Source organism: Xiphophorus couchianus, chromosome 5, assembly GCF_001444195.1.
Source record: "Xiphophorus couchianus chromosome 5, X_couchianus-1.0, whole genome shotgun sequence".
NCBI classification, from domain to species: domain Eukaryota; kingdom Metazoa; phylum Chordata; class Actinopteri; order Cyprinodontiformes; family Poeciliidae; genus Xiphophorus; species Xiphophorus couchianus.
The window spans coordinates 35009377-35023578 of record NC_040232.1 but is presented as its reverse complement, the minus strand read 5'-3'; the positions used below and the strand labels follow the sequence as shown (position 1 = coordinate 35023578).

The 14202-nt window shown below is 41.8% G+C and overlaps 1 protein-coding gene across 4 annotated transcripts in view; it reads left to right on the top strand.

Annotated features, from left to right (window-relative positions):
- mgat3b (beta-1,4-mannosyl-glycoprotein 4-beta-N-acetylglucosaminyltransferase b) overlaps window positions 1–4649 on the top strand; it is a 56370-nt gene extending 51721 nt beyond the window's left edge. For all 4 annotated transcript variants that reach the window (XM_028016743.1, XM_028016742.1, XM_028016745.1 and 1 more), the window contains 2 exons: window positions 2511–2793; window positions 2882–4649. In XM_028016743.1, the coding sequence (XP_027872544.1) occupies window positions 2511–2793; window positions 2882–3373 (775 nt within the window). In that variant the 3' untranslated portion in view covers window positions 3374–4649. The remainder of the gene's footprint in view (window positions 1–2510; window positions 2794–2881) is intronic.
- The last annotated feature ends 9553 nt before the right edge of the window (window positions 4650–14202 follow it).

Below are 14202 nucleotides of genomic sequence, written 5' to 3'. Positions count from 1 at the left end.
GGCTAAAGCTTTAGATGTCTGGTTAAAATATCTCTAAGATCATCAAGTTATTTAACTCTGGTTGAAAAACATACAACATATTCCACTTTATTATTTATCCAGCACAAATAAATCCACAATGAAAAGCTATGGGTGGTTAAACAAAGTACACGGCCTGAGTCAACAGCTTGTGTCGAAGTCTTTAACGGCAATCAAAGTTCCTCCATCAGTCTCTCACATAATTGCAGAGGAATTGTGACCGACTTTACAGCATCCATGCAGTCGTTGGAGGTTTACGGACGTGTCTCTGCACGGGCGCCGCGTCAGGTTTAGGTCTGAACTTTAACTGGGACATTACAGTTAAAGTGTTAAATATCCTAAATAAAACAAAACAGAGTGTTCTTTGTCTAACACTCGGTTGTAGGATTTTCAGTTGTTTCGGGTCCAACTTTGACCAAGCCGTAGCAGACACGCATCCAACATTTTTACCTAAACAGTTAAATAAATGCATTTAATCATCAACGAATGGCTGCTGCCTTAGGTTACACACTTACAGCTTTCCCTTCTCAGCTTTATTTCTGTTGAATAATCAGTGAGTTTTGGATCCATTGTGTGCTTTTTAGATTAAATTTCATTTCAAAAACTCAATAAAGGCAACATCAGTATTAATGAGCTGATAAGTAAAGTTGTTGAATTGACAGTGGTTGTACTTTGTTTTTACAATAACTGCTCATGTCTAACAATTTTAAGATATCGGATTTTATTTACTTATTCTTTTCATTTTTAGGTTTTTTTTAATGACGCATTATAAATTTGTGCTCAAATGTTCTGTGACCACTTCTATGGAAATTTTTAATTTTTTTTTGGTATCTGGAAATTAATTTTGAAATTGGAAAGTGCAGAGCACCAAATGTGTGTTGCTGGAATCATTCAATCCTGGTGTGACTCGTTTCTGGTCAAAGTCAGAGATCGTCCTTTTGTTGTGGATTTTGTTTTTTGTTGCTTTCGCCTCAACGTTGCTGTTGGCCGTTCATCTTGGACAGGTTCAAAACAAAACGTGTCGAATTAGTTTTAAAATAAGCCAATGTTAGCCATTTTCACGGCTCCGAAACAAGATTTGTGCTTTGGTTGCTGCTGCAGCTTTTTTGATGCTGCCGTACCTGTCGATGCTCTGCTGAATGCCTGATTTAAGGTCATCAATACCAGAGAAGCTCCATTCGTGCTCTACGTTCCCATTCAGATGACAAAAACAAACTGCTGTTGCTTTGAGTGTTTTTCTCCAGCTTCCTTCCTTTGTACGCAGTCATTCTTTATGCTTGCTGAGACTCGGTGTGCAGAATAATAATTACAGTTTGGTTTCTTCGGCAACGACGTGAAACACCTTGAAAGCAATTTTCCAGGAGATTATGACGAGAGGCATGATTGACTGGGCGAGGAGGGAGATTGGTGTGTTCAGTCACAGGACGTATCACAGCATGAAAGCGGCTACACACGCTGCTTTTTTTTTTTTTTTTGGCTACGCGTATCAACAGGTTAATAGAGTTGCTCCTCTCAGGAAGTCTGGTGTGTGTTGAGCAGGGTCGTCTGTGCAGAGAGATGGTGTTTGTCAAGCGGACGCTCAGCGGATTCGGTTTGGATCTCCGTTTGGTTCTCGACCCAACGGAGATCGTCTGGGCTCGTCGGTTTCTGTTAGACAGAATAACCGCAATCATAATTCATTTTTAATTCACCAAGGGAAATGGTTAGGCAGAGAAATTTGATTTTAGCAGCTTTACAGAGACTCTTCATTCCAAATACAAATCTGAAAATTTTCTATGAACGCCTTAAGAGATTTATTGGAGAAGATCTATAAACGAAAAGCATCGCAAAGACCAAAGAGGACCTGAGACGGGTCAGCCGTGATGTTTAAACCAGGGTTCTACAACTTTTTCCCAGACATCTAACAGCAAAGTTCAGTTTATCTGAAAATGAAAAGAGTTTTACATTGACTACAAACCTACCTAAACTGGAGTTAAAATCAAATAATGTTGGAGTGTTGTCCCAGTCAAAATCCAGACCTAACTTCAATTAAGAGTCTGTGGAATGAATTGAAAATCTATGTTTATTCTAGATGAATAAACATCTAGAATGTTTATTCTAGATGAGAAAAGCTGGCAGAGACACGGCCCAAAACACTTCTAGCTGTCGTTGGAGGAAAAGGTCTACAAAGTGCTGACTTGGTTGAAAACAGCTACACACCATTCTTTTCATTTTTTATTTGTAAAAAATGATGAAAACCATGTCTTATTTTGGATTCCCATCATCCAAGGGATGAAGGGGCCAACCGATAAACCCGTTGATCTATCACTTGGTGATAGACCAACCGGTTTGTCTGTCACATCAAATTGTATTAAATACATAAGTGTGACGAAATGAGGCACTGTAAGTTTGAAATGACTGACCAACGGCCCATTAGCTGGTTCTGGCCCAAGTTAAGAGAATTGGAAATGGCAACTTTAGCGTTGACGATTTCCCTTTATCTGTCTCCCTAGCTTCCTGCGTCTCCTTCTGAACGGAACGTACGACTACGTCCGTCATAAGATCCTCTACGTGTTCCTCGACCACTTCCCCGACGGCGGCCGGCAGGACGGGTGGATAGCCGACGACTATCTGCGGACGTTCCTAACGCGGAACGGCTTGTCCAGGGTGAAGGGGGCCAGGTCGGACGACGTGTTCGTCATCAACGACGCCGACGAAATCCCGGCGCAGGAAGGCCTCCTTTTCCTCAAGCTGTTCGACGGCTGGACCGAACCGTTCGCCATACACATGCGAAAGGTACGCGAGCCGTACGCCGTGGAGTGGCGTCTACACGGCGACCATACGGCGGAGCTGTTTGTAACTGTGGTTGTCTCTCTGTCTCCAGTCTTTGTACGGCTTCTTCTGGAAGCAGTTCGGGACTCTGGAGGTGGTGTCTGGCTGCACGCTCGGGATGCTCCGCGACGTCTACGACGGCGACGGCATCAAGCTGCGGCGCCGCGAGTACTACACCATGCCGGGCTTCCGCAAGTACGAGAACGACACGGGCCACATCCTGGTGCAGTGGTCTGTGGGGAGCCCCTTCCACTTCGCCGGCTGGCACTGCTCCTGGTGCTTCACGCCCGAGGGGATTTACTTCAAGCTGGTGTCGGCGCAGAACGGGGACTTCCCCAGGTGGGGGGACTACGAAGACAAACGCGACCTCAACTACATCCGGGAACTGATCCGGACAGGGGGCTGGTTTGACGGCTCCGTGCAGGAATATCCCCCAGCGGACCCCAAAGAGCACATGTTTGCCCCCAAGTACATGCTGGAGAACCATAAAAGGTATCACTACCTCCTAGAGAACCCTTATAAACACAAAGTCCAGAACGAATGAAGTCTGAGAGACCACGCTTTGGGAAAATACCTAACAGAAGTGCCCGAGAGTGGCCTTCGCACTGAGCTCTGGAGGTGGGCTGACGCCGACGGACGAAATCTCGACGGACGACAATGACGAAGGCGATGCAGGGATTTAAAAGCTCTTCAGATTATTTTCGGGTTTTAAAAAGGGAACACAAAAATGACAACAATGGGTTTACAAGTTCAGCGTTGGTGGGACGAAACCACTGGATGAACAAAAAAAAAAAAAAATCACTGCTTTCCCCATCGTTCCCTCATCACAGTGAGAGGCGAAGCTATTCCTCCTCGCCCGCTTACTTTGTATCTCATCCGCCACTGGATACACTTGTAGGAAGAAAAATAAATTTAAAAAAAAAGGCAGGGAAGCAACAAGCGTTTTTATTTTATTTTATTTTTTTGCCTGTTCCTGTCTGCTTTCACTGAAGTTTACAGCCTGCCAGACGCTCGGCTTTCAACCCCGTCGCCCTCTGATGTCTTCCTGTCGTAATCGGTGACCTCCTTCCAGAGCCGGACGCATGTTCAGAAGCAAAACATGGAGACCTGAAGGTCTGCTGAGAGTACCAAACAAGTATCGCAGGCTTCTGCTCACGTTCATGGTCATGCACCTTAAGCTCGTCTGCGTGGTTGTAAATAGTGTGCGTGTGTAGCCGTGTGTGTGTGTGTGTGTGTGTGTGTGTGCGCTCTGTGTTTGTGCCGTTCGGACTAAGAAAATCAAAGCGAGTGAAGAAGGTTCATGAAGAAAAAAGTGTGCCGAAATGAAAAGGAAATAAAATGAAAGACCACATGGATGGTGTGCACTGAGTTGGGAGTGTGTTTTCCGGAGCTCACGGACCGATTTGAGCGAAACGTTTTGGTCCCATCAGGGGAGAACCGAGAGAAGCTTCAGGCTTAGGTTTTCAGATCTGTCCGGTTAGCAGCTGGGGTCGCCAGGTTTTCCTTGAAACCTTGCAGAGAGTGTGGCGCGAGGATGTTCACACATCGGTGCTTAGCTATGTCTGAACACTAGAAGTCCCCTGGACGAGTCTTTATGCGCCGCTGCCAACTTTCCTGTCTCCATATTCCTTCTTATGTCCCATCTTGTTTTCCATTCTCCTTTTTTACGCTCTTTAAGTTCCTCATCTTCATGTGTTGAGTCAGATGAGTTGAAATTGGCCCAGTTTTTCATTTTGCCATCTGTTAGAAATACACCAGTCATTCAGGAAGACGTTGCAACCTGCCAATATTCTCCTGATTGGCTCTGATCAATGAGTGCAGGAAAAAATGTCACGATAACAAATTTTGCTGGACAATAAATTGTCCCAGTAATTATTGCGATAAACGATAATATTGTCATTTTGAGACTTGTATAACGATAATGACATAATAAAAAATGGAAATAAAAAAGCATACGCGACCGCAACATAAATAAAATGGATTATGAAGTTTCTGTAAACAAATAAATCGTCAATATCAGAATTCAAATTATCCAGCACATTTTAATTCATTTTGACTTTAATTGATTATTGCTACAAACTTACTTCCCACCATTTTTCTCAAAGGACACACCAACTGACCTCATCTACACTGATGCATTTATTTTGAGTCTAATAAATTTAATGCAGGTTAGGAACATTTGCTTTGGTTCATAAATTCAGATAATATCTTACCTGCTGTAAAAAATACTCTTTACATCTTAACTCAGGATCAGTTTAAATCAGTACAGGAAGTGGAAGCCGGCAGCTGTTGTATATCAAAGCGTTTATATGAAAGTCACTTTATTGATTTTTAAATCTTTATTTAAAATGTCTTTTTTTTTTTTTTTTTTTGCAAAGAGGCTGATAAACATGGAAAAGGGAGATTGGAGGCGGTGCGCCACCAATAATCCCACTGTGTGAAACGCTTAAAAACAAAAACATTTGCAGCTAACCTAGAAAAAAATACATGAAATAAAATAAGGCAGTTTGTCTCAATCAGTAATATTTTTGCTCTTCAGACTGCTTAACTTATTAGTTTCCCCTGTATATGTTCTTATCTCAACGTTTCTCTCTGGAAGATCATCGATGGCGCACCTCCTCCGACCTCAGTGTCCTGTGTGATTAATCAGTGGCCTTACTTTGAAAAAACATTCACACAAACCATTTCCAGGTTTCTTTTTAACACTGTAGAGCTCTGTCCTGCTCTGATTAGCCATTAGTTTTAATCTCAACAAGTTGTAATAAATGAGGAACGCAAGAAAATGACATACTGCAGGTGGGATATCTGGAACCACCAGAGCCTCACTTCAAAAGTCTGCTCTTTAAGGGCCTGCTTGTTTTCGTTCTTGTCGAGGGTGAGGGAAATTATGGCAGAAATGTTGACATCACCACAAACCCAAATGAAAAACTTTACAAGTAACAGAGTGACTAAAAATGGGAAAAACCTTAGTCTTTTTTTTTTAAGCCGATTGACCAGCTCCACCTAGAGGTAACTTGGTGTTGCTAAGACCTAAAACAGAGAACGTTCTCTTCAGTTTAAGAAACGATCATTTCCCAGTGTAAAATCTCTGGGAGGTTTGCTATTTTATTAAACCCTCACCAGGCAAAAGTTTGCTCTTAAAGCTGTGATTTGATTTGGAGGCCGGATGTTGGCCTGAGATTGTCGGCCTCGTTGCTCGGGGAGGAGAAAATGAGATTAGCCAGAAGGCCAGTGATGCTGGTTTCTGTTTCTGGGCTGGACGGCTGTACAGTGGAACGTAGCAGCAGCTGTCGGGGGTTTGGTGTTGGTATCAACCGTCTAATTCCTGGGAGGCAGCAGAGAAATTAGCTCCAAATATGATTTGAAATCAGATGGCCAGGGACTCTTTATGGGAGGCTTTAAATTAGATTGTAGTTTTTGTGTGTGTGTGATTTGGAAAAGGTCGATGTTGGTCTAACACAAATCTGAGTCATTGGGGCCTGCCATGCAAAGCAATGGCAGGAACCTATTGCTATTCTCCCAATTCTTTATTTTTCTTCCGTAACCGTTAATGCGGCTCATACCGCTGCGTGCACACCTACAAATGAGGTATCAAAACGTGCAGAAAATTCACGCCATTGGAGCTATTACTTTTGGTGGGATTTGGGCTTAACGTGGCGACATAATTCGCAAAAAACTACGAAAAAAACCCCATTATAAGTCAATGGGAAAAATCCTAGAAATACCCTATTTTTGAGGATTTTCTGTGTCGTCACGAATTCACGTAGAAATGCCATTCAAATTTCATTTTGTAGATACGTCTGTGATATCTTCGAAAGTGAAGACGGCTCGTCGATACCAGTTACGGTTTGTCCACAATTTGCCTCTAAGCGACCCAAAGTTTCTCATTTTTCCTAAAATTAGAGTGAGAGCCAGGGCCTTTAGATCTCGGCTAGAGTGAGAAATGAAGAGATTTTTTGAGCCCAAAATAATTTTGAAATCGCCATCACGCCCACAAATATCGCACGATTGGTATCAAAATCGGTCCTCACATTGATACGCCTGTCTGCTCCGGTAAAATGTTTTCGAAATTTATCTAGATCGTACGGTTTTCTGTCACGGTGCTTCAGAGCAAAGTCATGTGACAGGATTTTCTAGGCTGTCTCAGGCTCTGTCAGTAACAGTTCACACCTTGGTGAGAAACTTATTTACCATAGCAACGGAACTCAAGAGCCTATTGGCTGCTGATTAGGACTACAAATACGCATCACTGTAGTTCTATCTATAGTGGAACGCTCAGTTGAAACAGATCAGGACTGAACTGGCCTTTAGAACTACTTGCTGCTATGGGCTGTATATAACTGATTTAACTCAGTAACTGTTACACATGGGATTAGCTTGGAACTTTAAAATTAAGCATAATAATAATTTCAAAATAAAAGCCTTGAATATTTTTAAATCAGATATTTGCTCTGTTGGGCAATATATAACTGATTTAACCCAATGACTGTTATACATGGGATTGGTTTGGCCCTTTGAAATGAAGTTTAACAAAAATTCCAAAATAAAAGCCTTGAATATTTTTACATCAGCTACTTGCGTTTTGAGCACTATATAACTGATTTTATCCAATGACTGTTATTCATGGGATTAGTTTGGCCCTTTGAAATGAAGTTTAACAAAAATTCCAAAATAAAAGCCTTGAGAACATTTTAAATCATACTGAATGGTGCACGTCCACCTTACTTAACGTTCTTGTGATTCTCAGCATGCTATTGATTACGTTGCAGCGTTCTTTAGCATCGATGCCAATTTGTAGCGTGACAACGCCGGGCCCAAACCGATGGGCACGCCTTGGCAGGCCCCGGCTAAATTTCTTCCGAAATTTTCTAGTTTAACAATACCAGAGTGTCCACATCTTCTTGAAAAGTTTTAAATTCATGTGTTTAAAACTAAGGCCTTAAAACGTCTTAAGTTCATTTAAAGAAACACAAGTTGGCCTTAAATACGTTAACCACAGGTCTTAAATTTCGTTATGGCAGGTCTGTTTAATTTCGGCTTATTCTCATAGGCAGTATGTAGTCTTTTTGTTTTCTTGCGGGACTTTCCCATCAGGCAAAGGTTTGAGTCGGACACCTTCAGTGTATTCTGTGACTTCAAGCAGTTGAAGCTACCAGTAGCAAACATACCCTAGTTAGCAAGTTAGCTTTTTTTTTTTCCATCATGGATAAAAATGCAAATTTATCACCAGTTGGTTAGTTTTCTCCATTGACTCACTTCTATTGTCAACAAACGTTGTAAATGAAACTAAGTGCAATTTAGAGTCCAAAAATCTAAAATCAAACTACAGGAACCAAACAGTGAGACCTACACTAAAGTTTTTGGGAGAGGGAGCAACTACGGTCCAGAAATGGGGCATGCAACAGGATATGACTGAATAATTTTTCCATCAGTATATAGGTTTTAAATGTTACTTTGTAATCTTAAAGATGTCTTAAGATTGAGTTGAAGAAAGTTTCAGAAACCAGTTGCTGATTTGGTGTGCAACTCCCAAATCTGCAACTGGTCGGGAGCCTGGTAAATACTTGAAAAATCTGTAGTTTTAGACGGTCCAGTCAAAGAATGACATGTAGGAGAGCTAAATCCAACGTAAGTTTCTCTCCACTGACGATTCACATATTCTGGTGACGCCTTGAACAAATTAATTTCTCATTTCCCTGCTAACCAGCTAACGTTGTTGGATTTCTTGCTAGCGTGTTTTCTGTCTCATTTGCTATCACTCATTGGTAATTTGACTGATAACACATTTCTGTGCAGTTTCAGTCAATCACATGCAGACTACGATTTAGTCGTTGTTCTGCTTTATTAACTAAACGATTTGCTTTGAACAGCATAAACTTTAATGACGCGTGTTTCGGCTGCTTTTGGTCCAGCCGTCTCCCACGCTGAGAGCTTTAGCCATGGCGGGTCACAGGAAACAGACACAGAGAACTTTATTAGATCAACCAAATGAACTGGACAATCTCTAATATGTCTTTGCAAGCTGTGGACACACTAAATGTGTGCCGTGCAAATTGCTGCCCGAAGGCTGGCTGGAGGTAAAATCACAGACGGGTACAACTACAGGAATTGGGAGCTGAGATGGATTTATTTATTTATTTACTGTTCATTTGAAAATAATGTGAACAAGGCCCTAATCCAGATTTTGGGATTGGAGTGGGCTGTCCCTAGTAATTCATGATTGAGCTGTGAGGCATGTGCAGCGTGATTGCAGTGTTAGCACATGCAGATTAATTCAGGGAATCACTTTTGCATCAAAAACCTTTATCAGCTGTATTTTTCCTGAATTTTGGGAGGGAAAATTGCATTAATCTAGTGTAGTTTTAAAAAAAAAAAAAAAGTATTTGACTTTCTGAGAATTTAAAGTAAGAAACATCCCGCTGAGCAGTTTAAGTGCCCACCCTCTACATCTCTGGCTTCATGCCCTCTGCCCTGTCTGTCTTTGTGGTGTTACCATTTAAAAAGTGGGGAGAAAAAAAGTTTTGCATTAGCTCAACGGCATCTGAGAAACGAAACCACAAGCAGGGTCCCCATAAAAGAACGTGGGCGGCTATTTTTACTCACGCCCTGCCAGGAGGAATTGACTTTGAGTTAACACCCCGCTCCCCGGCTGCTGCAGTCGCATCAAGCCAAACATCTGGCGAACAGCGCCCATGTTTACATTTCTGCGTACATTTTTTGAGCCTTTGTCTGAGAGCAGCAGCCATGCCAGCCCGGGCCGTACAAGGATGTTTGTTCGCTTCAAGGCTTGGCCAGTTACCGGCTTTATCGCCATGGCAGCAATCCCCCCCTCGGGTTCCCGAGATACTCAACAGCCTGAGGTCATCCACGAAGACTGCAGACCGGTGGTTCAAGAGCCAGTAATCGGGAGAAATCACAGACCACTGGATGCTCAGAGCGGTTGTGGGCTCATGGCCAGAAACCCAGTTATTATGCACGAAGAGCAGCACCGGTGCCACCTCTGTAGCGCAATCTGCAAATAAAACATGGGCAGATCAAAACCGAGAGAATGCGGAGCAGCTTGTGAAGCAGGGAGATGTTTCACAGCTTTATTGTGTGAAACGTGTTTGTGTGGAAGAGAGGCAGAGGGCTTGATTTTACACTTTGAAGTAGAGTCATCACAGTGATTAAACGAAAGCCGTCCTAAATGAATCGAGCCGTACGTCATCCCTGGAAAAGGAAATCTATGAAGCGCTGACGGATTCGGCCCGGATGAAGTTGTAATGTTTTGAGGCGGTCTGTGCTGCCTTGTTGGGCTTGCAGAAATTTCTTCCTTTTATTTATTTCTGGGGTTTTTTTCTTTCTTTTTTTTAAGCCGTTCTCCAAATTGGAAGGTCCGTCTCGCTCAAGGACCTTACTGCAGATTGCGTCCACTCAGCAGATGTTAAAGGCGACGAGGCCTTTATGCGTGCGGACAGTCCGAAGGCAACCCTCGCCAGTTTGCTGTCTCGTTTTATCATAATCAAGCCTTGAATCGGCAAAGAAATAATGAGGCCGAAGTTAAATGGGAGTGGACAAATTCAAACATCCGTCCAAGTCTTGCAGAGTTCACATGACCACTACCCAAGTCAGCATTTTTACGGAGCTGTTGTGTCTCTACGACAAGGCACTTTGCTCTTCAGAAGCTCTCCGACATTTGTGTCATTTAGTTTTTAAAATAAAGGCCAAGTAAATCTGTAGTTCGTTACATTTATGGCTAAATATTGGGTTCAATTATTCTAATTAGTGATCAGTGTGTGTCTGATCACTAATTACAGACTCATCACACCCTAATCTGGGCTCAGGGGGATACCTTGGGTAACTAATATTTCAATACATGGAGGTAATTCGCTTAAACTGAATTAGGGTCTATATCTTGTAAGGTTTTTTGGCTTGGTGGCATTTATTGACTGTGAGAAAGGTGGGAGAACATGTGGCAAAGGTCATGGGGTCAGGAGTCGGACTCGTGACAAAGACTGAGTTTTCCGTACATGGGTCGCACATTCTATCCCTGCGCCACCGCCACGCCCCTCTTCCATCTTTTCTCATTGTTCATTCCCATCAGCCCTGTTTGGTCCGCTTTAATCAAACTCCAGTCCGTTTGTCTAGAAAGTCCGATTCGTTTGGGGGATGTGTGAACGCGCAGTTGAACTCTGATGCGGACCAAAAAAGCTAACTCTGGCCTGCCGAAAAACGTTGGTCTCGGTTTGGTTGAAGTGAACTCTGGTTTGGTTCAAAAGCATAGGTGGATGCAAGTGGACCAGAGACCGCTCCAAAAGCAGAAAGAGGAATGTAGCGCAAGGCATTCTGGGTAAATACAACCAAAACAAACGCTAGCCTAACATTGGCAGGAGAAATGTCTTGTTGTCTTTTGTCAGTGACGAAAGAGAAATCCTGCAACTCCTAAAGTCTCCCATCACTCCATTTTTGACATTTCTTGAAGACGGAAGTTGCACTCATGTCTTCGTCTGTGGTTTTTGTGTCGTTTCCTTTAGTGGTTCTTGCTGCACATCTCCACAGGCGAGGAGGGGAACAAGTTTTTCAAAAGGTTTCGTTGGTTTGATGCAGGACAATGTGAAAGTGAACAACAACAACTGAAAATATAACAAATGTTGTAATTTTGGGCCTCAATCGAATCGAGTCTACCGGACTGTCAGGTGTGAAGACACCTAAGGACTGCCTCACTCAGTTTAGAGCACATAACATATTTGGAAGGATGTAAATTTTATTTCTGGCAGAAACAGTTTTATTGTCAAAGAATCCCATGAAAACATCTCTGAGGACTAAAGGTGCTGGACAAGCAGAGCTATGACCCAGGATTCTCGTTCTGTATTAATAAAGAGTAATAATCGTCCAACGATGTTCTTATTCAATACAGAACTGACTTTCCAGATTAAGGCTGCCTGGTCAAACAGACCTTTGACTGTGCATTTAAAACCAGAGCGAGGATTATCCTCGTTCTCTCTTATTAATAGTGAGTAATACGCTGCTCTTTTTCTTTTACAATAATAAAAGTTCAGATTGATTAGGAATTCGTGGCTGAACTGAGCAACAACTGGGGTAATCTGGAAACTATATTCTCTATCAATGAATAATATGTGATATTTATTTAGCTTAAGCAGAGGGCTTCTAAAATGTTACCGTCGTATCCTTCAACTCAGAATAAAAATGTGCGACACATTTGTCATAAATAGCTATTAAAATAGTTATTTATTCAAATAAATATTTTGAACATTAGGACGGCGTGCCATCAAAGATGTATTCTCCTTTCTTATCAGGCGCCTGGTGGAGTAAATGTGGCTGACTTGATTCTGTTGACTGGAAAAGAGGGGATTTATTAAGCATAAAATGCAAAACTGTGGAGAAGACAGGGTGATCCTGCTGCACAGGGGTTTTGGAGTTGCTAGGAAACGGCTCTCTGTGCAAGCTTTAATTGCTCGGAGTTATTGATGTTAGCAACGGGGAACGGGCATTCAGAGTACGAAACCAGAGGTGTCTAAACTTAGACTGTAAGGGAGACCAGAGAAGGGTTTCATATTTAGTGCGCAGCTTTACTGTAGTACATCAGTTCATAGTTAGTAGCTGGATGTCGGTCAGATGTCCTTGAATTCCTGCGACGTCTAAAATTTTCTTTTTTAGCAAAAATGGGAGTAATTTCAGCCAGCAGGGGATATTTCTGCGCACGACTTGAAAACAGGGACAAATAAAATAAATCAGAAGTTGAATCAACTCTTAAGATCATTTAACAATATATTTAATATATTTGTGGAGTTCAGCATGTGCGTTTTCTATTCAGATGGCATTCTGGGTAGTGTTGACCTCTCTCCCATCTGTTTTTGTTGTCTCATTGCAGCTGATTGGCCGCCTGCGCATTCAGCCGACATTCCTACATGACTCTGGACCTCGTCCAGCATTGTTGCTTCCACTAATAAGCTGCTTTTTGTGTTTTTCTAAAACCAAAAAAAAACAAACTTTGGCAGCTAGTGGAGTGGAAATGAAAAGAGAAGCGAATGCATGGCGGTGTCGAGGAAAGGGACTGGATGTTTAATGGAGTTCATTGTCGAGGTTTTTTTTTCTTATGTTACTGCTTTTGTTTTTGTCATATTTGATCGGTTCTTATCTGGGTTTGGAAAGTGTGGAGTTAACATTTAGTCAATGCCATAAAACTATGATGAAACATAAACTTTAAAAATCCTTCATAGAGGCTGAAACTAAAATGGGAAAACTTACATTCAGAAAACTGCGTTACAGCGCCGAATCTAGTAGCTCCATTAATGTGTCGACACAGAGAGAACTGGGGTTCTGTCGCAAAATTACTTTCAGGCAAGCTGTTGGCATCATTGTAGATCTGTAATGTTCAGAGTCCAGATGTTGTATGTTAGAATAAAACCTTCCTATTGCTAGTGTGTTTGTGGGAATTCTTGACGTGAGCAACTGCTGAAAGTTTTTAAGCTAATATTTGTCGCTAGGCATTAGCTTAAGCCTTGATGTTGAAGCTAATGGCTAATCCGGGAGGAGCTAAGATTAAAACAAACATTTAAAACAACTTTGAACTTAAAACATCAGAACGTTTAATCCAAAGACAGTTTAATTCACTTTAAGACCTGGGGTTCTGTCGCAAAATTACTTTCAGACAAGCTGTTGGCATCATTGTAGTCCCATAATGTTCGACTTCATTTGGCACATAGCTTACGTTTCTGTTATAGGATAAAATTAAAACTTCCTATTGCTAATGAATTTATAGGGAACTTTGAAATGAACATTTGTTGAATGTTTTTAAGCTAATATGTGTCGCTAGGCATTAGCTTGGGCTTTGAGGTTCAAGCTAATGGCTAGCTAGTGGCTAATCCACGAGGGACTAAGACCAAAACAAACCTGTAAAACAACTCTGATCTTAAAAAGCCAAGACAGTTCATCCAAGGACTATTTAATTCGCTGTCATGGTTGCATTGTGTGATTATTTATCAAAAAAAGGTTAACGGTTATTATATGGAGAGACCTAATTGGAGCCTAGACCTAACCAATGATTGTTCTTTATTAAATTCATACTATGCCATTGTTTGTTGGCATTACATTTTTACCCCACACAAATTTTGGACTGGCTGTTATCAGAGTTTACTTAATTCACAGATTAAAATATTGGGAAAACACACAACTGAATAATCGTTCTGATGAACAAAGTCCGGCTAACTGGTGTAAAAGGTCAAAGGGGCAGTGTTGTGTATTTTCCAGGCACATACTGCCATTTTATAGCACAATCAAGTAACTATGTTATCTTCAGTTGTTATAATGTAGCCGTATATATAAAAGAAATGTAACTTTGCAAGTTAACGCCTTGAAATTGGGCCTCTGTCT